The sequence below is a fragment of the Propithecus coquereli genome, unplaced genomic scaffold (genome assembly GCF_000956105.1).
Source record: "Propithecus coquereli isolate 6110/MARCELLA unplaced genomic scaffold, Pcoq_1.0 Scaffold26, whole genome shotgun sequence".
Lineage (NCBI taxonomy): Eukaryota > Metazoa > Chordata > Mammalia > Primates > Indriidae > Propithecus > Propithecus coquereli.
Window position 1 is genome coordinate 5095071 of NW_012148174.1, and position 22696 is coordinate 5117766.

Consider the following 22696-nt stretch of genomic DNA (forward strand, 5'->3'; position numbering starts at 1 on the left):
CTCTTGCTCAGGCTGGTTTCGAACTCCTGAGCTCAAACAATCCGCCCGCCTCGGCCTCCCAGAGAGCTAGGATTACAGGCGTGAGCCACTGTGACCGGCCCACAAAATGTTTTAATGTTATTTAAAAACATAATTTTTTTCCCATAGGGAATCCTTCTATAGTATTCCTTGGTTGGGCTTTTTGATGGAGAAACTCTCATATCAAGGAATGTTTATGGAAAAACAAATTACATTTACAATACCAATGCATGCTAATTGTTAAAACAGTAAATGAAACTCTTAGCCTGTAACTCAAAAACCCCCTCATAGCAGAAATTTAAATGTAAGTCCTTTATTTCATAATTGCAAAGTGGCCCTAGAAATCGTTACTTCGGTACGCTTTTTAAATAAAAGCATTCAGGCAAAAATTAACTGTTCTCATTCACTAGAGCCTACTGTGCAAAGATAAGTTATCTAACTGAAGCTTCTGGAAATTATCTTTAAAACTTGGGTCCTGCCTGGGGAAGGCAGTAACTGTGCATGTGGTGTGTGCAGGGCTCTAAGTTGGTTAGGATAAACATATCTCTGTCTCCTGACGAGGAGCTCATAGTTTGGCGGGAGAGACAGAAATAAGCAAACAAACTGACAAATAAAACAGGAGCAAGTTGTGGTGAGCAGTGGGGCAAAAAACAAATGAGGTAGCAGAGATAATGGGGTGTGGGGAACTTGGTCTTGGCATGGGCCAGGAGTACCTGCGAGTAAGGCGACCTGATGTGGAGAAAAAGCAAGTCATGACGCTTTAGAGAAACACGACTGTCCGTCCACAAAGTACATGGAAGTAAGTGGAGATGGTGGGAAGGATGGCCTTTCTAAACAGGCATGGTGTTAGGAAATAAAGATCGTGTCGCAGTTTCCTGAAATAAAAATTTGATTGTTTTACTGGATTACAGTTCTACCAAGACTAAGTCCTGTTTATTTTATTTTAATTATTTTATTTACTTTTAGAGAAAAGATCTGGCTCTGTCACCCAAGCTGGAGTGCAGTGGCCTGATCTAGCTTACTGTAACCTCAAACTCCTGGACTCAAGTGATCCTCCCTGCCTCAACCTCCTGAGTACCTGGGACCACAGGCATGCACCACCACACCTGGCTTATTTTTAAACATTTTTGGGGGGAGACAGGATCTCACCTTGTTGCCCAGGCTGGTCTCAAACTCCTGGCCTCAAGTGATCCTCCTGCCTTGGCCTCCTGAAGTGTAGGGATTACAGGCTATTTTAATTATCTTATTTCATTTAATTGAGTTAAAATGAGTACCATAACAGCCTAACTTGAACTGTAAAATAGAGATGATAGTTTCTAAAAGTTAGCTTTAATTGGCACATAAATATCAACTTACAAGTGTTGAAATTTGAGAGGACATTTTTCTTTGGGAGCCATCGAGTAAGGGATGTGGTAGAATTAGGTCCCAGATCAGGGAGTATAGTCATAAGGAAGTGAAGATTTAGACAGGAGGGCATTTAGCCTGGCTATTAAATAATAAGGTTAATTTACAAATAACCTTTAATACATGTGAAGGACTGTTACAGGGAGTGGAGTGAAAGATGGCCTCTATCTTTGCCAAAAACAGATCGTGAAGAGATAATTTGTATCTTAAGAAGTTTAAGCAAAGCCCAGGAATGAACTTCTCATTAGGGATAGTTAAATATGAAAACACAGTAGAAGTGGTGCTCTTTTAATATAGTTAGAAATAGAAAATCATCTTCTGCCTTGGATATTTTAGGAAGTAGCAGATGGTTTAAGTACCTTTTCTCAAAGGATTCTGTGGCTTCTTGGAAAAAAAAATGTGATCACAACAAACTCTTACACTATAGGAACTGAAAGTTTTTATGCTCTGTGCATCATAGCTATATTTGATTATATAACGTTGCTTCAAGGATCCTGCGTTCATTATCTCTTTTGTGCCCCTTTTATAGTTATTTTCAAATGAATGTATTAAGTCGTAGACCTTTTCTGGTATAATATAGGCTTGTTCTTATGAATGTTCCATGATCATATAAAAAATAAGGTATTTTCTTTATTTTCAGGGTCCAGAGTTAAATGTGGGTTTGTGCATTAGACCTGTCTTTATATCCTGTGTCCGTTTTTTTTGTCCATTTGATTTGCCATGGACATGAGATGAATAAAAGTCTCGTACAGTTAATGGGTTCCTATTTCTCCCAGTATCCTGAGTTTCTTTGCTTTGCAAATGTTGATGGCAATGATTTTGATACTCATAATTGTTAGGTCTTTTTAAATTGCCCCCTTTGGCATTATTAGTTTCTAATGCATTCTTCCAGAAGATTTCTTTGAGTGTAGGTGATGTTTTTAAAAAAGATGTCTTTAAATCTTTTATCCATGTGGACTTTGTTTTGGTTTAAGGAGTGAGGGAGGATTCTAGAACCCTTCCTCTCTCCCCACCAAACTAGCTTATTCTGTTCTTTGTATTCAGAGCCATCATCAGATTCACTGTACCTTTATGTTCTGACATGTGAAGTACTGATCTCCCTTTTTCTCTTCCGAAGCACACTTTCAGAATTTCCATAGCTGTTTTCTCTTGCGTATTTTTCCAGATGAATTCGAGTATTTTGTCAAACAACTTGTGGCTTTTTCATAGGATGACTGCCTAACAAATTTGTAAAACCTCATCCTGTTTTTCAGAAGTATTAAAGTTTCAAACGGGATTACTGTGTTCTTTGTAGATTTTCACGGAGTGGAAAAGGCTGAAGCAGAGTACCAGGTACACCTGCGTCACTGGCCAGACACCACCCGTTTATCTCGTACACAGTTGAGAAATCCTGTTTGCCTCCGGTTCTCCAGAAAAAAGTAAAGGTGTACATTTGCTCTTGTCATAAATGAATATATTATTCATGTAACTCTTACGAGTAGAATCATATTTCTATAGGTGATTTACATTGGCTTTAGGCAGAAGGAGTATTATACAGTCTTAGCGTTGTGGATAGTGTCTCACTTTCTAGCAGACTTTTTATTCAGCCATTCTTCCCTGACAATAATAGACATAATTTAGGCTCTCCAAAGTATTATTTGTAATTCAGTAAAACAAAAGCAGTTATATAAAGTTAATTGTAATTAAAGTGAAAGAGAAAAATCTTCCTTAATCTCAATAATTTGTTCATTTTCTTGTTCTTTCAGCTTTTTGTCTACACATTAGACATTTTCACATAGTTGAATCACTGTTTATATATGTTTAAATGATTTAGTCAACACCTAGGGAAAAAAGGGCTGGGATTACTTTATTTTTGTGTGCCCCCTCCCCCACCCCGGGATTCTTTCAGACTGTTAAGATTTTCAGGATTGTCATTTTGTCTTAAATTTGAAGAGGAACAGGTAAGTCTTGCATAACTTTTATGCTTAGAAATGCCATGCTAAACAGACATGTTTAAAAAGCAAAAATAATCCAGTTAATATTGACTAAAGCAAGGTGTTACTTTATGCATGGCGTTAGGAGCTGTGGTAGTTACAGAGATGTTAACACATGAATGGCACTTAGGTTTATTGTCACAGGTGTCATGGTCTGTTGATGATGCTGGTGATGGAAAGTATACTGAACACCATGCTTATTTAGGAGCTTCATTCATTCATGTTTGTTTATAAGATCATCACAGTATAGCCCACAAAATCCTAATAAATAAGGACCCCCTTCTGGGATATTTTCTACTCACCCTTGCAGATACGTGTACATGCATTCTAGCACAGAACTCAAACATTGCTTCAACAGGATAATTTGGAATCACATGCAGACTGAAATAATTTTTAACTGTATTTTTAAATAATAGTTTAAAAATAACTGGTGGAAAATTGTATATGTTTTTTTGCTTCCAGTCTCATCTAAAAATTGACAAAGAAACAGATTTGTGACAATTGTCTTTAACTTTGTTAATTTTAAACTAATTTATGTTTGTTTAAATTATCAGGAATAGAAAATTCAGAAACTTATATTTTTATAGACTGCCTTTAAAAATTATACCTAAACTGAAGGACAGAAAGAACCGCTGAAATCATTTATTTGAGGGGAAATTTTCTATTAATTCAAAAGTGAATGTTTTCGCTGTATTTTCATAGTTGAACTGGTCAAAGTAGATGGTTATTTCCATAGGTGCTGGAAATTTAAAAAGAAAAAAGTGTAGATGGTTTCCAGTTTCCTAAGATCTTTTCTTCCAAAAATGTATTTGGAGCATAGGAAATATTTTGCCGAAGCAGCACCGAAAATCATGTGATGAAGGTTAGGCCCTAAGCTGAAGCCAGAATGTTTCTTAACTTGTGCCAAAATGTCAAACATTTGGAATAAGAACGGAAAACTGCAATTGATGAAACAAAGCATAAAAACCAGGCTTAAACAAGAGGGTTCACTGTACACTTATTTTAGTTTTTTTTGCTTTTTTGGTGGTGTCTTGTTTAGTTTTTTGATGGAGGGAGGAGAGAAAAGGAGTGGTGTAAAGCATCTTTAGGTTTAATTGGAGGAGAATGTGGGAAAAAAATACTCTTGGCAGGGGGGCGGTATTTCCATTGGTGAACTTGGATACTTTGAAGGACAGAGGTTTCATGTGTAATTTTGATCTATGATAATAACAATCTTCAGCAGTCATTTACTGAGTGTTCTGTTGTGAGCTCTGAGCCAGAACTTTGCATATTTGGTATCATTTAATCTGCAAGGCAAAGATTATCACCTCCATTCTACAGGTAAAGAAACTGAGGCTCATGGAGATTAATTGACCATGGCCACACAGCCAGCAAGTGACAGTGGATACACAGCTTCTAGTCTACTCCAGACTTGCATGTCTTTGTCCCTCATACACTCATGAAATATGGCCAGTGCTCTTTGGTTTACTAGTGGAGCAGAGGAAGGACAGAGAAAATGGAATATGGGTGGGGTGTCTATCTCTGAACTGAGTTATGGCTGTGAAACATCAAAAGGGGATGAGAGTAGAGAAACGTACGTGTAAAATTCTTGTTTGAGTGAAGAAATGTGAGGTCACTGTTTCCCAACACTGGCCACTGGGAAGTGCCTCTGCGCCCCACAGCTTAGCTGCCGCACGGGGAATTTGGAGAGAGATGATGCATCTTTTTGCGGTTGCGGGATGTTTGTAACTCAGCGAGCTCTAGCAATGTTTGGGAAAGGGGATGTATATGAGTGGAACCTTTTTCTATAAAAGGTGTGAAATCTTTTACCTCTCATCTTCTTCAGGATCATGCTTCTTTAGAAGAAACCGATTTGGGGATGAAGCAGATATTTTCCACTCCTTCTTTTTTAGTATGAAGTGCGCACAACCGTTGGCCTCTGCGAGAGACACCGAATTTCATGCCGTCCTTGGATTCTCCCTTTTTCTTCGGTTCTCTTGTCCTGCTCCATAAGCTGTCAGTTCTGGGGACTGTCGTGGTGTGTTTAGTACTCAGTTGTCTTTTCTCCTTAGGCAGGAAATGGATGGGAGAAGAAGGGCATAGAAAGAACAGGAGAAGGGGTACCAAAGCTGGTGCCTCTTTTCTCGGCACGGATATTAGATGTGTGATGTGTATTAATACTTAGTTATTGACCACTTCTATGTGCCGGGCACGGGGCTCAGTACCAGGTCTGCATTAGTTAATTCTTATGACAGCCCCAGACCTTTAGTCTGATTATCATCTCTATTTTAGAGAAGAGGAACTTAAGGTTCAGAGAGTTTGTGACTTGCCGGGCTGGCTGTATCTAATAGGGACAGGATCTCATAGGTGCCTGTCACAAATGTAGCTATTGGAAAAGATTTCCTTTTTTCGTTCTTTCCATCCTGCACTGTTGTGGCGGCTGCTGTCGCAGTAGAAAAGTAACACAATGACTTTGGGAATAGTTTTCATTCTCTACAGGGTTCTCGGCAGGGGAGGAGATTTTACCCCCGCCCTTCCCCCATCACACTGGAGGTATTCGGCAATGTCTGGAAGACGTGTTTAGTTGTCACAACTGGGTGTGTGTGTGCGTGTGTGTGCGTGCGCACGCGCACACACACACTGCCATCATCTAAGATAGAGGCTGGGGATGCATCCTACAATGTGCAGGACAGCCCCACCACGAAGAATCCTCTGGCCCCAAATGCCAGCGGTTCAGAGCCTTTGCTCTACAGGGTTCCCTCGTTCGTATGCACGGGGACATTGTGTTTCAGAGAGTGTCTGTGCGTGGTCGTCAGACCCTGAATCGTGCTGTCAGTTCCTTGGCCTGTGTTTGCCTAGGATGTAACATGTGCAAGACTCGGCTGGTGCTGTGTGGCTCACAAGGCCCTGTAGAAAAGGGAGAAGTTTGGCATTTCTCATAGGAGTTAAGAAAATGGAAGAAACACCTTCAGAGTGTGGTGGCGAGGAAAGGATTTAAGCAGAAGGAATGAGGGGTGGGCAGAGGCTTCGATGGAGTTTGAATGGGATAGATGAAGCAGAGCTGCGAATTTGGAAAGTATAAAGACCCGAGTGGGATAGGTACAGAGCACAGTGCTGTCAGGGCTGGCTGTGTATCGGGGGACACTTCCACCTTCTCTTGCCCACTCGAGCGCTCTGTTGTACTGTGCACTTTGACAGTCATTAGCTCACCTGGTCCTCACGTCAACTTTATGGAGTCGCTACTATTATTATCACCCCTCCCTTTAATGGCGTTTAACATTTACCCCCATTTAATGGGTAAATGACTTGCCCAAAGGACCACAGCTAGGCAGTGGCAGAGCCCAGGTTCAAACCCTTCACCGACTCCAGAGACCGTGCTCTCAACTGGCCCACTATGCTGGCAGCCAGAGTGTGTCCTCCTGGGGATTGGTGCTCAGCCTCCTCTCTGCCTTCCTCACTCAGCAAAGCCACAGCAGGACACTGACAAACAGCAGTGTCCATTTTTAGATCTTCCGTCCAGCGCTCTGCAGTAGGAAGGATGGGTCAGAGGTGAGGGAGGGCTCGTTTGCAGAGAACTGAGGGGAGCCTTCTGAAGGCTTGGCAAGGAAAGGATTCTGAGTGACATGGTTCCTCAGTATGTCTGCAGGAAAGAGGTTGATTGCAGCAACATTTTGAACTAGCTCAAGGGAGAAATCAAGCAGGAAGGGAGCCTGGTACATACAAGGTAACCACCTATTATATCACATATTTACCTGTGTAAAATGCTTCTCTGAAATCTAGGCCTTTTGTATTGTTGATATCAGATGTAACTCAAACCAGGTTAAATAGAACCACAGACTCCATCCCTCCTTAAAGCTCAAACAAAGCTTTCTGGCTTGGTAATTTTGTGGGGGAAGGACTTGCAGGAAAAACTCTCTGAAATACGAAGAAGGAAATGTGATTCTGGTGGTTGCTTTATAGGCACTAAATCAGTACAGGAAGAACTAGGACAAGCAGCAGAGAAGATTAACTTTCAGAAACCTCACAAGCACCCTAATCCCAAATAGGGAAAAGCAACAATTTTTAGAGGCATGAATACCGGGGGAGGAGACGGGGGAAGGTGCATCGTCTTCACCGGGGCTGCTAAGGAGGTTGCCCTGAAAGCTTTCCAGATGGGAACCCGAAACCCACTCCTGCAAACGCGCGTATGTGTCTCCACCGGATCGCTTGCGGTTTCACAGCAGAGCAAAAAGCAGACACCAGAGCAAGACTTTGAAGGTGTTAGGTGAGGGCTCTAGTTTTGCTTTGTGTGTGTGGACGGATACACACGCAACATGCACGCTTCAGCTGTTTTAGTCCTGCCCACAGCTGACGAAATCGTGTGTCTCGCAAGTTCAGGGACCACTTTAGTTCCTTTCCTTCCAAAGATCTGCTGTGCTGTTTGATGGATAAATTTGTGCTTCCAAATTACTTCCTTCTAATAAAACTTGAGATTTAGCCAGAAGCCTCTAGATCCCTCAGAGGAGAGTCTGATGGAAAGGTGTGGGGGCATCCGATGTGTGGCAGCCTCTCAGACCCCCCTGCGGCGCTCTGACCGAGTCTGACAGTTTGGTCTCCTGGTTATTTTTCCTAACATAAAAATTTTCAAACAAATGTTGAATGAACCTCACAGTAGTAAAAAGCGTTAATCTCAGATTGTAACTACAGGTTGAGTATCCCTAATCCGAAAATCTGAAATCCAAAATGCTCCAAAATCTGCAACTTTTTGAGTGATGATTTTTGACACTCAAAGAAAATGCTTATTGGAGCATTTTGGATTTTGTATTTCTGAATCATGGGTGCTCACAGTGCAAATATTCCAAAATCCGAAATACTTCTGATTTCAGGCATTTCGGATGAGGGATACTCAGCCTGTGTTCACTTTTTTTTTTTACTTGCGTTACCATATGTTTATTCATTTCTTCATTGCTATATCCATCCATTAATCTGTTTTTATGCTGCTTATGTAAGTTTCAGATATCTGTGTACTTTCTCCTATGTAACTTGTATATTATTAAAGTTCAGTGTTCATTTCTAGTTTTTTTCTTTTGCTATAAAAATGGGACGAAAGGCACAAATCTTAAATGTGCTGGTATGTTTGGCAGCGTATACGTCAGTGTAACCCAAACCCCTGTTAAGATTTGGGACTATTCTTAGGGTTATTTTTTGGTGTCTATGTGGGAGGAGGGTAGTTAGATGATGAATAAACATACCTGTTTTGTTTTTCCTCTTCTCAAGGTGCCAAATCTATTTTAAACTCTGAGTTGAGTTGTATGTGCTCGGTAATATCTCATTTTGTAGAGATTGTTTAGGTGATTTCTTGAGGTCTCAGACCAAAACCCTTGCATTAAAGTACATTTTTCTTCACCCAATTGCCTCTTGCTGAGAATTAAAGATAAATTTTTTTTAGAACTAGCCCTTCCCCCAGTGAAAATGCTTTGTGTGGGGAGTAGAGACCCCTGCTCACTCCCTAAGGCCTCCCCACCTTTAGGTAATAGTAAAATGCATGAGACAGAATGTACTGAAACCACCCCCTGCTACTTCAAGAGTGCGTTTATTAGAGAAAAGCTAAGATAATTGGATTGCGTTCTTCCAAGGTTACACTGTTGAAGTTGTTGGCAGGCGGGCGGGGTCTCCCCCATAGGAGGTGGCCTTCCTTGGTGTCCATCATCCTACACAGGTGGGGTCTTTTATTTCAAGGCCTTGGTTCTGGGAGCCTTCTTTTTGGGCCAGGATGAGAAAAATCTGGGGGCAATTGATTTTCCTCCCCGGCAACCCTAGTGGTGGATCCGTAGATAACCGGGGGGCCCCCAGGCTGAAGTTGGGCAAGTTGTAATTTGTCAGTCAAATTACCTGGTTGCATTGTCATCTGTTTCTTTCTATTCTCCACCTTTTGGTAAAATTTTAATAGACTATTCTAGCCATTGCTCAGCTCCTTTTTTGTAAGGGAACAGCTGAGAGTTTGTGATTAGGCTAGGGTTGTAAGGGAAGCAAAGTCCTGCTGAGAGCAGGTGGGAGGTGGAAGTTTTAAACTGGAAGGGACAGTCTGTAGGAAGGTGTACACGGCTCACTCTACACCATTTGGAGAGGCAGGTTTGATTTTATGAAGGCTGTCAACCCGGTTCCTCCTTAGACGGTCAATCTTGCACATGTCCTTTTATTTAAATAAAGGTATTCAGATCTCACAGTGCAGTCCCCCACCAGACTTCTAAAGAATCAGGACATTTGAGGAACAGTAAGTTCTGACCTTTAATAGCAGCCCCTGGCTTAATTCTTCATATTTTCCGAAAACCACACCCGCCTGCTGAAGTAGATAGTTCAGGGAAATTGGATGGACTCACTGTGCCTTGGGAGTTTTTAATCCCAGAGCGTCTCCTAATGTTTTCTTCTGCTTTGCAGTCTCCTTCATATCCTGTCCCTTTCACCTGATTCCGTCCTAAAATCATAAAGAATTTTAGTGCGAAGCCCATTATTCTGTGCCCAGAAGGGTTTTATGCCCCGTGTATTCCCGCACTCTGAGCAACACGCTCTTCACTGCGCCTTGGAGGCCGTCAATAGGTGGAGTTTTGGACCGGGGAAGTCGAGTCCTAAAGATGACAGTGAGCGAGGCTGCCAGCTTGGCAGGCTTTCCATCACGTTATCCCAGTGCTCATCTTTTGGGGTGAGGGGTAAGGCACTGCAGCGAGACAGTTAGAGATAAGAATGGAGATTTTCAACTTTTCCCTCATCAGGAAAGCAGATAAGGGGAATTGCCTAGTCCAGAAGAAATGATTTCAGAAGCAGTTTCTACCCCTTTAGGGCTCAAAATGAACTTAAAAAAAAAAAAAAAAAGAATCACCCCTTATTTTTCTTTCTAAATAATTTAGGGTCTAGTTCCCAGGTCAAAAAACCTTTTTTGTAAAAGACCAGAGGGTAAATATTTTGGGCTCTGCAGCTCATGCAGTCTGAGTCACAACTTCTCAGCTGCGCTGTGGTGGGACCAAAGCAGCCATAAACAGTAGTAAACAGCACAGTGTTCCAATAAATCTTTATTTACAAAAACAGGGCAGCTCCACCAGGCATAAGTTTGCCAATCCCTGGTCTAAGCCATCGTTTTATTTCTTGCTAACTTTGTTTATTGTACATTTTAAGTTGAAATTTAAGCATCTATCAATGTTAAAAATGAATTTTTAAAAAAATTTCTCCCTTTGCCACGGGCAGTCTTACTCTCCTTGAACTAATTTTGCGTACAAGTCTGAAACTTCTGATCTAAGCATGTCAGGAAATTAAGGAACAGTTTGAGGGATGAGACTAGTTAACCAAATGTTTAATTAAAATTTATTACTAAACTTTTTTTTCTCTCAATCTGCGGAATCGTGGGTGCTGGCTCAGCACACAGAATACTTAGAGGTCTTGCAAATGGTGTAAAATCAATTGAATTAGGAAGTCAGGCCAGACTTTGCATAGCAAGACCGAGAGCAGTGAGTGTTCTGGTGCCCTGTAGAGACGCTTTTGGGCAATGAATGGCGATCATCTGAGGCCTCAGTTCAGTCCATATTTGCAATTTAAACTCCCACATCCACACTCTGTTCATTTCCCCAAACCGACAGCTGTCCAGGTGCACAGTAATCTGAAATCCTTCTTTCTGGCTGGGGAAAGCCACAGGCCATTATGGGGGGATCGTGAAGACTAGCCCAGCCCAGCGGAGTGGGTGGCTACAAGAAGTTATTGTCCCCACCATGGCAGGGATACTTTTGGACCCATCCGTGGAGAAATTTGAGTGGGTTGAGATGGGTACAAACACCCCATGGTGCATGATCACTCCCCCATACCATAAATGTTTGCGGGGGGTGGAATGGAGGCCCCTTCCCCTCTTGGAAACTTCTGCTCATCCCTCAAGACTCGACTCAAACTTCACGGCCCTTAATTAAATCACCCAGGTCCCTGTTTGTCTCCTTAGTCCTTTAGCAGTTGTAACCAACCTCTACAATCACTCTTAGAGTTTTTGGGTTTTGTTTTTCTCCGTCCTTTGTGTAGCTCTCTAGATTGTGGAATCCTCACTCTTTTATCCTGAAGTCTAGCACATAAGAGGCAATCAATGTTTACCGGAGATAAGTGGATTTGCTGATCTCCTTCTGTGAGGCTTAAGACCTTGAGTTAGACTACAGAAAAGCATAGATAAGTGCATTTGTGCTCTTAAATAACTTTAATTAAGTGATGTGAATAATATTCCAAATTGTAATTGTTTGAAGAAATTATAATCAGAGGTCTTGTGCAATGTAAATTATTGCGTATTTGGCAATTTTGAATGTTTGCTTATTGCTTACTTACCACGGATATATTAGCCTCTGCTTTTCAGAGAGTCAAAATGAAAATTTTATAGCATTATCAAGGACACGATCTCCAAAATTTCTCAAATGTACCTCTCTTCTTTTTTTAATTAATGGAACACTCAGATTCTAGTTTTTTAAGTTGAAGAGTGTGGAGAGATGCTTTAAGTTAAATAGCCTTCGTTTTATGCAAGTGAACTGCCTATTGGTAGTGATGAGGGAAAGATGTTATATTCTGCCTATAAATGTTGATGGCTGGGCCAAAATCCAGCCCAAAGAATCCCGACAAGCTTTGTAAGTCTCATAACACCGCTTAGCAGAGGTCAAATGAAGGGAGACTTCTCCAGAAAAACAATAACTTACTGTTTAGTTTTAAGAAGATGCCAATTATCGTGGGTGGTAGGAGGTGAGGTGGGGTTATGATGAAAATGAGAATATTTAGAAACATGTAATTGTTGCTTGTTGCCGTATGAAATACCAATACATGTTTCCAGCTTTCTTCTCCTATAACAATATCCCTGTTCTTCCTACTTGAAATGTCTGTGGAATGAAATGGAATAGAATGAAACTGCCTCTAGTTTTTATGACATTAAGCTTGCTTTCTGTGGAAACAAGTGTGGTGTGTGTAATTAAATATCCAAAGGGAGAGAGAAATATAAGTAAAGATGTAAAGAAAAGAAATGCTGATGATTCTTTAAAAACATATATGCGGACAGTTTGTTCCGTTTTTGTTGTGTGCTTTGTGTAATATGCAAATAAGGTTAGATATCTGCTTTGTGTTTGTTTGCCAGGAGCCTGAAGAAAGCTTTTCAGTTGTAGGAAGTTCATCTCTGTACAAATGTGTGCACAGCAGCCTGTTTAACTAGGTTTGAAATGTAATCGACAGTAGTTTCTAATACTAGAAGTCGTGTACTAATGGGGATGTTTTTTTGAGATAGGGTCTCACTCTGCCACCCAGGCTGGAGTGCAGTGGCATCATCATAGCTCACTGCACCCTCAAACTCCCAGGCTTAAGCAATATTCCTGCTTTGGCCTCCCAAGTGGCTGGGATTATAGGTGTGTGCCACCATGCCCAGCAGATTTTTCTATTTTTAGTAGAGACGGGGTCTCATTCTTGCTCAGGCTGGTCTTGAACTCCTGACCTCAAGCAGTCGTCCCACCTTGGCTTCCCAGAGTGTTAGGTAGGATTACAGGGGTGAGCCTCAGATATGGAGCTTTGTTAAGTGGAGAGGGGAAGAGCCCTATAATTTTTTTGGTTCATTCTATAATTGAAAAATGCGTTGCTGGGTCTCTATGTAGTCATTTAAAGAATTAATGTTTCTTAGTAGTTTGTTCTTTAGAGAAATAAATTGCATCTTGCCCGTTTCCTTATTATCCCATTGTTCCCCACTGTTCTTATCAATACACAGACATTGCTTTTCCTTTCATTTTCCAAGTGTAAGCCCTTTCCTGTTGCTTTCTGCTGCTGGTTAGCAAGTCTCAATGCTGAGCATTTGTTCTGGCTGAAGCCGTGCTTGGTACCTTGGCCGGGTTTCAAACCGTTCTCCTTATTGTATGTGGTGCAATTTGTTCTCTGGAATGTGTGTGTGAGAAGTTCACTCGCTGGGAGGGACTCTTCCTTTTGGAATGGCAGATCCTGTGCCATTTTCCACCCAGTCGTTCTGTAGGATGTACCTTGTTGAGTTTGGGGCAGGCTTGAAATCATTTGGTGTTTAAATTGTTAAGTGACAAAATATATCCACTTTTAGTACATTTGATCTGTTATGGACTGTAGAGTTGGTCCTTAAAACAAAAACAAACTTGCTCCTGCATAATTTCTTGAGGGAAGAGTTGCTTTTTAAAATCCCCCTTGGGGACATTTCAGCAGTCTCTGGAGACACGAGATGAATTTGGGAACAATTTGTTTTTCTCTTGCTTTCCGTGTGGCACTTGAAAATTTGTTGATGTATTAATCAGTTTAGAGAATGCTGTTCATACTGCCTAGTTTTAAAAATATGTATTATGAAAATGCTTACATTCAAAATGTATGATTTTAAACCAAAAAAAAAGCAGCTGTTACTTGAGTCTCTGCATCTGCGCGTAGAGTAGGTCTGCAGAATGCCATCGGTTCAGCCAGTGTTCTCACGGCCCGCCGGCGGCGCTGGGTCGGTCAGGAGGACCCACGGCGCCTACGTTCTCCCGGGGATGGGTGTGGGCAGTCAGAGACCTGCACAGATAAACGAGCAGACACGCTCACCGCAGATAGCGACAGCAAGAGATAAAGTGCCCGAGAGCACCTGCAGTGGGGGCTGCGGGGAGCTGGCATTTACCCTGAGATACCAGCGCGGAGAGGAGGCCGGCTGCCCTCCTCAGAGGGCACAGAGCGCGCAGACAGGGCCGGCCTGCTCAGCCGCACAGAAGGCCGGTGAGGCTAGTATCTGGGGACGGGCAGGGGGAGGACAATGCATCTGGGAGGTAGCAATTAAGGGAAAGTATGCTGGGAATGGGGCCTTGTAGACCAGGCTTTTGGATTTTTAATTTTGAATGCTATGGGAAGCCTAGGGCTTTGAGCAGAGGAAGGAGCCACTTAATCTGGTTTCTATTTTAAAATTATCTTTCTGGATCCTGTATTTTCTTGTGTTTTTCCCTGCAAAGCATTTTTAGCAGCACGGACAGATTTTTGTGTGCGTGTGGGTTTTTTTGTCGTTGCCAAAGTTTTCATCCCAGACGTAGCTTTTAAAAATTATTCTGAATCTGTTGATTTAAAGTTAAATGTGTATTTGCTATAAATGTTACCAAAACATTGTTTCTTTTTTCTTCTTTGTAGTACACTTGGAGTTTCATGACTAATTAATCAGTATGATAAACTGAAGAATAAAACCTGTAACATTAACTGATAAACACATGGTGTTAGCTGAGGCCGCTTTCTTGGCTAATCTAAAAAGGGTGATGTCAGCTTCCTTCTAGGTTTGAGTCATTTGATGGGTAAAACAATTTGGTAAAATCAGTTTTGGGTATCAGACAATAAATCACATTTTGTCATCAAACAGTAGACTGGCAGAATCCAGCAGAATTCTGGATCGCTTGAAATCAAGTAATGCTTGAATGTGACCATTTCTGTCAAAGATGCGTATTAAGCGTTGCATTTTGCTAAGCTCTTGTGCCAGGTTCGGTGCCCTCTGGAACAATCCTTACCCTTAAGGAGGGGCTCACAGTGTAACAAGGAAAATCCGCGGACACGTATAAAGTCCATGTGGTTTTGGTGAGTTGTCAACGCAGCAGATGTATCCCAGAGATGAGGCAGGCAGTGATATTGAGGAAGACTTTTGAAAGACAAGTTAGGATCATTGGAGAACTGGCAGAGAGAAGACCTGAGCTTTCCAGAGCCTCCTTCCTTGTGCTCAAAGGATCAAGGGGCAAGGCACTATGCAGAAAGTGTGTTCTCACGTGCATGAGGGTTGAAAGGCATTGCTTGGCGTACCCACCCGGGAGCTGCGATACCCTAGGTAGCCGGGGCTCATGAAGGTTCTCAGTAGGTGAGTGGCAAGATCGGATGTGTGATTTTTAGACAGACCAGTGAGCCAACTGTGTGGAGCTAGATAACCTGGGAGGAGCCCGTGGGGACACGTTCCAAGCGAGAGTGATGAACCCCATACGGCACTTTATCTGAATTTTGGATGCTTCGCAGATTTAATGCCCAAAACAGTTTTTTAAAGTTAGGGGACGAATTAAATGAAGTAAGCATTAAAAGAAATAGACTTTTAAGCCTTACTTGTCTACATTCTTTCTTCGTTTGTCCTGCGAGATGTTTAGAATTTGTGTCTGTCATGAGACGGACTTTCACAGCCTCATTACTTCGCAGGCTGTGACGGGGCCCTTCACGGCCAGCCGGGTGCACGTGAGAAGCACAGGCGGTGACGCGGCCGGTCCTCTGGCCGCTCCCAGCACGGGCCAGACGTGCAGGGGAAGAGCGGACGGCTGCTGTCCGTGTTTCTGGTTGGTGCCAAGTGAGCGGTGCCAACAGGGCAGGCGGGCAGAGGTGGCTCTGCTCACCCAGGACCTTTATAACGAAAGGGGGAGACATAACTATTCGGGTGACAGACATAACTATTCGGGTGACAGAGTTTACCTCCAGTGAGTCTGTTGCCGTTACGGGAGGTGATTTCTGCCCGTCCCTCCACTGGGCTGCATGTAAACACTCAATTACCGACAGTCTCGTTTTAGGGAGCCCACCTCAGAGACTGAATTGTCTGGATTTTGTCAGTAATGTTAATATGTTGACATTTCATGTAACATTAAAAATGTATTTCATTAACCCCTAGCTGTAGATGGTGAAATCTTTGAGGTCAGAGTGATTTCTTCTCACTCATGTGGTTTATATCATTGTTGTGTGTGCAGGATGTCTTGCTCAGTCAGTAGTGGTTTTTTTATTCTTAAACATCTTTGGAGGACGAGAGACTGGACGTCCTGTACGTGGGACTGCGTTCGCTCATCTGTCCCCTCCCCTTACCCTGCTTTTCTGCCGGAGCTGTGTGTTCCCACCCGTGGTTTCCCATCCTCCCCCTTTGAAGAGGAAGACAAGTTCTTGCGCTTTTCCAGATGAAGGGTAAACGATGCCTCTCAAAATATATGCTCTAGTAAAAGAAACAAAATGGGTTATAATGACTACTGTGTTTTTTCAAACACATCAGCTGCTGGTGTTTGAATGCTGGAACATGCTCTCTAATATACTTTAGGTCGTGAAGTTCTGCTGTATGGAGATGGGTCCGTAATTATTTGGTAACAATCCAAGACTGAGTCCAGGACCCAAAAATCAGTTTTCGGAGCTTCTCATGACAATTATTGCCGAAAGGATTAACACTCCATTATTTCTCTGCCCCTGGTCTGATGTTGCTATAGGTATATGAGGCCCTTTTGCCTGTAGTTAGAACTTTATACAAATAATAAATGAATACTTTCTTGTCGTGAAAACAGTGTTAAAACAGAATGTTAACAAAATGCTCCACAAACCACATTAGCACTCGGCCTCCCTTACCCTAATCTCAGGCCCTTCTTGATAGGTTTTTGTGAGGTGTTTCTGACCTTTGCAGCATATTAACAGGCTTGAGAAGTACCTGGCAGGTTCATTTTGAAAGATAAAGTTTGCCCAGGTAGAGTCTGTCTCAATTTAAAATTGCAGTATGTACTTAAGATACCAAAATATCTTGCTGGCTCTGACTCCTAGAGAGAGTTTGTGATGGGTAAGAAGAATGTGAGTTTCACTGTCATGTGTCACCCTCTCAGAGGAGAATGAGTTGGCAAGAAGTTATCGGAGCAGCATTTTCAAGGTTGATTTAATTTTGCGAAATGGGGGAACATAAAACTATTTTTTAAATATCATAATAAATAAGGCTGAACCTTCTGTGGCAAACAGAAGTGAATAGCAGAGTGCTAATATAGTGAGATAATCCCCTGGGAGTTCCTCAGGAAAACAACTGAGTGATTACTATTTTGTCATTGCAGTTGGCTGATATGTATATATTTTTTTTGTATAAAATCAGATTGTAAGATTTTGAGTTCTAAGATTAAGTCCTTGATATTTTTCTTTGTACACGTAAAGAACATTGTGCATGTTAGGCGATGGGGAGGTATTGGGAAGGAAAACCTTGGCAGATTTAGCTGAGTGATTTTTTGTTATGAGAAAGCCTGTTGCAGCTTTTTTGACATGGGTGAAGTGAGGGAGGAAGAATATTCTTTGAAGCAACATTTATTCTGTCTTCAAACACGGAGCCACTTCGATTTCTCATGTTTAAATTGTATCTGGGAGTGATATAGTTTAGTGACACACTAATGTTGTGCTTTGAAGTATGTTGACATTCTTTTCATAAAGCCAATGTGTGGAAAATGTTTCTTGGATGTTAGATGGCAGGACTAGAGGAACGTGGACACAGAGGGCAGAAGATGGACTTAAAAAGATGAGAGGTGACTTTCAACATAAAAGTGTCACCTGCATGATAAGAACCGCAGCATCCTGTCCTTTCCCCCTCCATGTCTTCGTGACATGTATGTATAGCCACGCATTCTCTAAGTGAGAGCTGCCCAACTTCTGTGAGTTTTACGTGTTGCTCTATCCTTTGCACGTTCAAATCCGAATGGTATAGTGCTTCCAAAACAGTAAGAAGACTCGATCCTTTCCAAAGTTCGTGGACACTGTTGATTTTAGGATTTTCCCCTTCCTTCCTGCCAGATGTCTCTCCCATGCCTCTGAAGATAAATACGTAGGAGAAATGACAGTGTATCCTCCAAGGGAGAATTAAAATGTTAAACTCGAATTCTAGAGTGAGTGGGTGACATCGATCAGAGGAGGGCCTATGTAAAGTGACCAGCCAAGGGTGATAAATGGGTAGTCAGCTGTGCACAGCGAGCCCTGTGGGCTGTGGGTTGCCATGGAAGCGCCGAGTGGCATTCAGAGGTCCCGCATGACTAACCTAGTTTAGCAGCAGGGCCGTGGGCTCCAGACTGGGAGAAGGTGCTCGCAGCCAGATGATGCCAGCGCCGGCACTCTGCCCTACATCTCAAGCCCAGCCTGGGCCTTTCCATTACCAGCTTTCCCTCATCCACATGTGCTATTTCTCTTTTTAGTGCAAGGAAGAGAGAAAAAGGAATCACTCTCACTAATCCTCCTAGAGCTGTGATTTCTTATGTGTTATCGCAATGTTTTAAACGCATCCACCCCGACCCCCAAGGAGAAGCATTTGAAAAATCAGAGTCAGTGTGTCCTGACAGGCTGCAGCATTGGGGTTGACTACATGACCGTATTCAGGGACTGAGCAAGCAGCTCTGCATTCCTCAGGATTTTCACCACCTCTCGGAAAGTGCGAGCAGCCTGGCGCAGTTTGGGTCTCCAAAGTTTCGTTCAGGCCCCTGCGCTGAGTTAGAGTGGGGAATTCGGTCGGCGAAGACATCTGAGTGGCGCAGTCCACCTCAGTTGGCTTGTTCTGCAGGGTGAGTTTTCGCATGTGACTGTTCTCTCCCCAGGCCCTGCGCACTGAAGCCTGCGGTTTCCTCCACTGTTCTTTCTAGTTGTTCACCAAGCTTAAAAAATGTATGTGTATAGTGGAGGAGGTGGTTTGATACAGTCTGTAGAGATGTTTTTGATGCATTGGGTTGAACCTCAAAGATGGCAAACAGTAGTAGATATGTGATCTGAAAGCAAGGACTTGGCCACTGAAAGAGAAGTTATTCTCTATGTAAAGATGTTTTTGCAAACTTCTGGTAGAGCTTGGGATATGTGCAGGGTGGTCAGACTTTACACCCGCCCCCACCCAGGGGCACTTCCACACTTGGATTTGTTCTGTAGACAATCACCATGTGACTGGATGTTGTTTTTCTCCCCAGGTGGGGACTCCTGGGCTGACCAGAAACCTGGCATGGAGGCCCCAGGAACATGGCCTAGGCCAGCCTGCCAGAAGTTGATGGGAACAGAGCCCAGTGTTGGTCATATTTCGGCTACTTTGGTACAAGTTTATTTGCAGCCTGTCCTTGAAAGAAATCGTGTAGCGTGCCTTAGCACAGCGGTCCCCAACCTTTTTGGCGCCAGGGACTGGTTTCATGAAAGAAAATTTTTCCACGCATGGGGGTGGGGGGCTGCAGGGTTAGGGGAGATCTCGGGCTGTGATGCACTGCGCAACTCGGGGTTGGGGACTGGGGACCTCAGCCGTAGCACGTTAGAGGTGACTTGTGAACCCAGAGGCTATAATGGGGTCAGGGACCTCAAATCTGCAAATTTTAAAGAGGCTCTAAAATAAGAATTGTCACACAGTTTTTATCACTTGAAGAGCAGCCGCATCCTGTCAGCTGTCCTTTCCTGAAAGGGGCCCTCTGTTGGGTCCTTAGTCAAGGACAGACCTGCGTGGATCCGTTTAACCAAAGGTACGTTTCGTGGCTCTGAGATTCCTCCGTTGGCAGGGACGATAGTGAATTGTTGACATGTACCTCTTTGAAACTAAAGAATTACGAGTGATGATAAGTTAGCGCACTTTAGCGCGCCTCCTTTGTCATTGTTGCCCTGTTTGACGCAGCCTGGGAGCTTTGGAAGCAGAACTGTGATTGGGAGCATCAGCTTCGTTGCCAGGCATTTAAATGTTCAGGTCTACCATTTACTAGCAAGTCAGCCTCGGAGACTTGTTTTTTTTTGTTTGGAAAATGGAGTAATAATCCCACTGTCCCAGGGTTGTTATGGAAACTAAATAGGAGACTGACGTGATGTGCCTAAGTCAGCGCTGACCTAGGGACAGATGCTCGGTGGTGGCGGTCCCGGCCTGGCTGCTGCTGCTGCTGTTGTCATTGCTCTCGTTTTCGGTAGGGCCCAGGAGATGCCCTCTCTCTGACTCCTCAGAACCACCTGGGAAATTGCTCAACTTACCAACCTCGGGTCTACTGAATCAGAGACTCTGTAGGTCCCTGTCACCTGTGTTTTAACAAGGCCTCCAGGCGATCCCGACCGTCACTGAAGTCTGAGAACCTCTTGTGTAGTGCAAAGTGCTGTGCGGAAATCAGCTAAGCAGAACTTGCACCTCGCTGTGTTCTGTTTTGAACAGTGAGAAAGTCGAGCCAGGCTGATGTTGGGATGAGGTTATCCTGGGTGTGTACATGAGTGAAAACATGTTTTTCATCAACATGGGACAAAAAAGGGCCACCTTTAATTAAAAGCGATAGTTAACTTGTAATTATTCAATGGTAATTTCAGAGTTTGTGGATCATGTAGGACATTTGCTACTTCCTAAAAATTCCCTCTTTTGAAAATCCTTCCTTCCTTCCTTACACCTTGGTTTACAAAACAATGATGTGTATGGGCTGAACAGAGGTTTACTCATGCTATGAATTGTTTTTTTATTTTTATTTTTTAGATTTACATTTCCTCTGGTCTCAAAACGGAACCAAGAAAAAGAAAATACTCATAAAAAAACTTGCCTGGGAACTCATGGCAAATCCTTCCCTAAGCCATTGCAAATGCGCAACAAGCAAAGGCCAGATAAACTAGCCCGTGCGACTGGCAAAACTGTTAGTTGCAAGGAGCAAGGAGGCAGCCCAGGGCGAGGCCTCACAGCCTACCCTCTGTACTTCTGCAGACTTCCGCCTCTCTGGCCTTCCTCTGCCCTGGCCAGGAGCCTGGAGGAGTGAGACGAAGATGGAGTTGCCCAACAGGCAGTGTGGGTGAGAGCGAGTTTCTTTCACAGAGTCTGGGCCTCATAAAACACATTCTATCAATGGTGTTCGTGACGTCTTTTATCTCTGCGCAGGTCTCTCCTCCCCCCGCCCCCGTTGTGGTCCGTGGCCTGTTGAACTGGGCTGCAGGGCAGGTTCATGTGTATTTGCAGCCGCTCCGCATCGCCCACATCCCCCCATGAAGCTCCACCACCTGTCCCCAGGTCAGCGGCATTGGATTCTCACAGGAGCACGGCCCCCCTACTGTCAACTGCGCATGCGCGGGTCTCGGCTGCACGCTCCTCACGAGAATGTAATGCGGATGGTCCGAGACGGTGATGCTGGCGCTGGGGAGCAGCTGCAAATACAGATCGCCGTTAGCAGAGAGGTTCGACTGCACGATAAATGCAATGTGCGTGAATCATCCCCAAACCATCCTCTCCAACCCCATAGAAAAATTATCTTCCATGAAACCAGCCCTTGGTGCCAGAAAGGTTGGAGACTGCTGTTTCACCTCGCTACGTATAGGGCTTTCAGGTGAAAGGTGATGGCGAATAAAAAAAAGAAATTCAGCATTCGTGTCAGAATTGGTGTAGAGTTGCACGTCTGCCAGTAAAATCTTGGTATGGGTTTTTAATTTTTTTGAAACTAATGAAGCAGAACCTTAATTAACCAGAATCCTGAATTTAATAGGATTTTCTCCCAGTGTGAGGCATCTTGATTTTAGAATCACATAGTAATAAACCGGTGTTAGGAATTTTGCGAAAGAACGGCCCAGTTGGGTTCTTCTGGTTATTTCTCTAGCAGTTGTTATTTCGGAATGAAAATCTGGAAGCGTGGCGAAACCCAACTGATGTTGAGATAAGGCTGACAGAAGGCTGAGCTGATCGATTTTGAAATAGTTTAGTCATCTTAAACCAGTGTAACTTTGCTAAAGGATAATCGGGTATGTGGCATTGGTGGGAAAATTAAGCAAGGACCCTGAACAGCCTGTTGGTTGAGGTGCTGTTGTTCACACCCTCGCTTTTTTATCCTGGACTGAGAATTTTACCATTCGGAATTCCCTTTTCTGAGACAGGTCGTGATTATTTAGAAGTGTGCAGAGATCTGTCCTGTGAAGCAGAGCCAGAGGCCGTGGGCGCTTACCAGCGATAGGGCCTCCACTGTTGGAACAGCAGTGTTACTGATAGAAAGGGGGCAGCTCCCTTAGTGATGACGACAGCCACGCAGATGCCCTTGGGAAGCCTCCTACCCGTGAGCCTGTCCTGAGCGCCCCAAGCCGTGCGTGCACCGGGCAGTCTTCGGGAAGAGAAGCTTAGGCCTTCAGGTTGCTCAGAGGATAGTTGCATGCCTAGGCCCTCCCTGCAAACTAGCTCAGAGTGGCTGTAAAACAGGTTTGAAGGGAAAAAGAAGTTATTTCCTGATCAGCTCGGCTTCTGCGGTTATACGCTAATGACGTATGATCTTTTGAAGCAACAAGAGGAATTATCAGAATCCTAAAATAATTACGAAGAATTCTTGGAGTGGTCCTTGAGTCCATTATGCTACTGCCAACCTCACCAGTCAGAAGTAAGTTTAACCGTCCCCCCGACGTGAGTCACACTCTATTAGAGAAGACTCCATAGCCAGTTTCTGGTTTCGTTTCCTCTCCTCATTTTCAGTATGTTGACCAACATAAGTTGTTAACTTACAGTTATAAGAGTTCTTTTAAAATCTGGTATCATGATATCTATTACGTAGGGAAAGTTTTTGATACAAAGGTCTAAGCAGATAATTCTTACTGCATCCTAGCAAATTCAGTCTGGTAGCCTAGCTCACCCGCCCCCCCCG

The 22696-nt window shown here is 43.4% G+C and overlaps 1 protein-coding gene across 5 annotated transcripts in view; it reads left to right on the plus strand.

Moving 5' to 3' along the window:
• AFF1 (AF4/FMR2 family, member 1) overlaps positions 1–22696 on the plus strand; it is a 117875-nt gene that overhangs the window by 9983 nt on the left and 85196 nt on the right. For 4 of the 5 annotated variants that reach the window (XM_012647225.1, XM_012647227.1, XM_012647226.1 and 1 more), the window contains exon 1: positions 20849–20875. The exons of the other annotated variant lie outside the window; for it this stretch is intronic. In XM_012647225.1, coding sequence (XP_012502679.1) covers positions 20850–20875 — 26 coding nt within the window. In that variant the 5' untranslated portion in view covers position 20849. Of the gene's footprint in view, positions 1–20848; positions 20876–22696 lie in introns of those variants that run through there. 5 annotated transcript variants of the gene reach the window in all.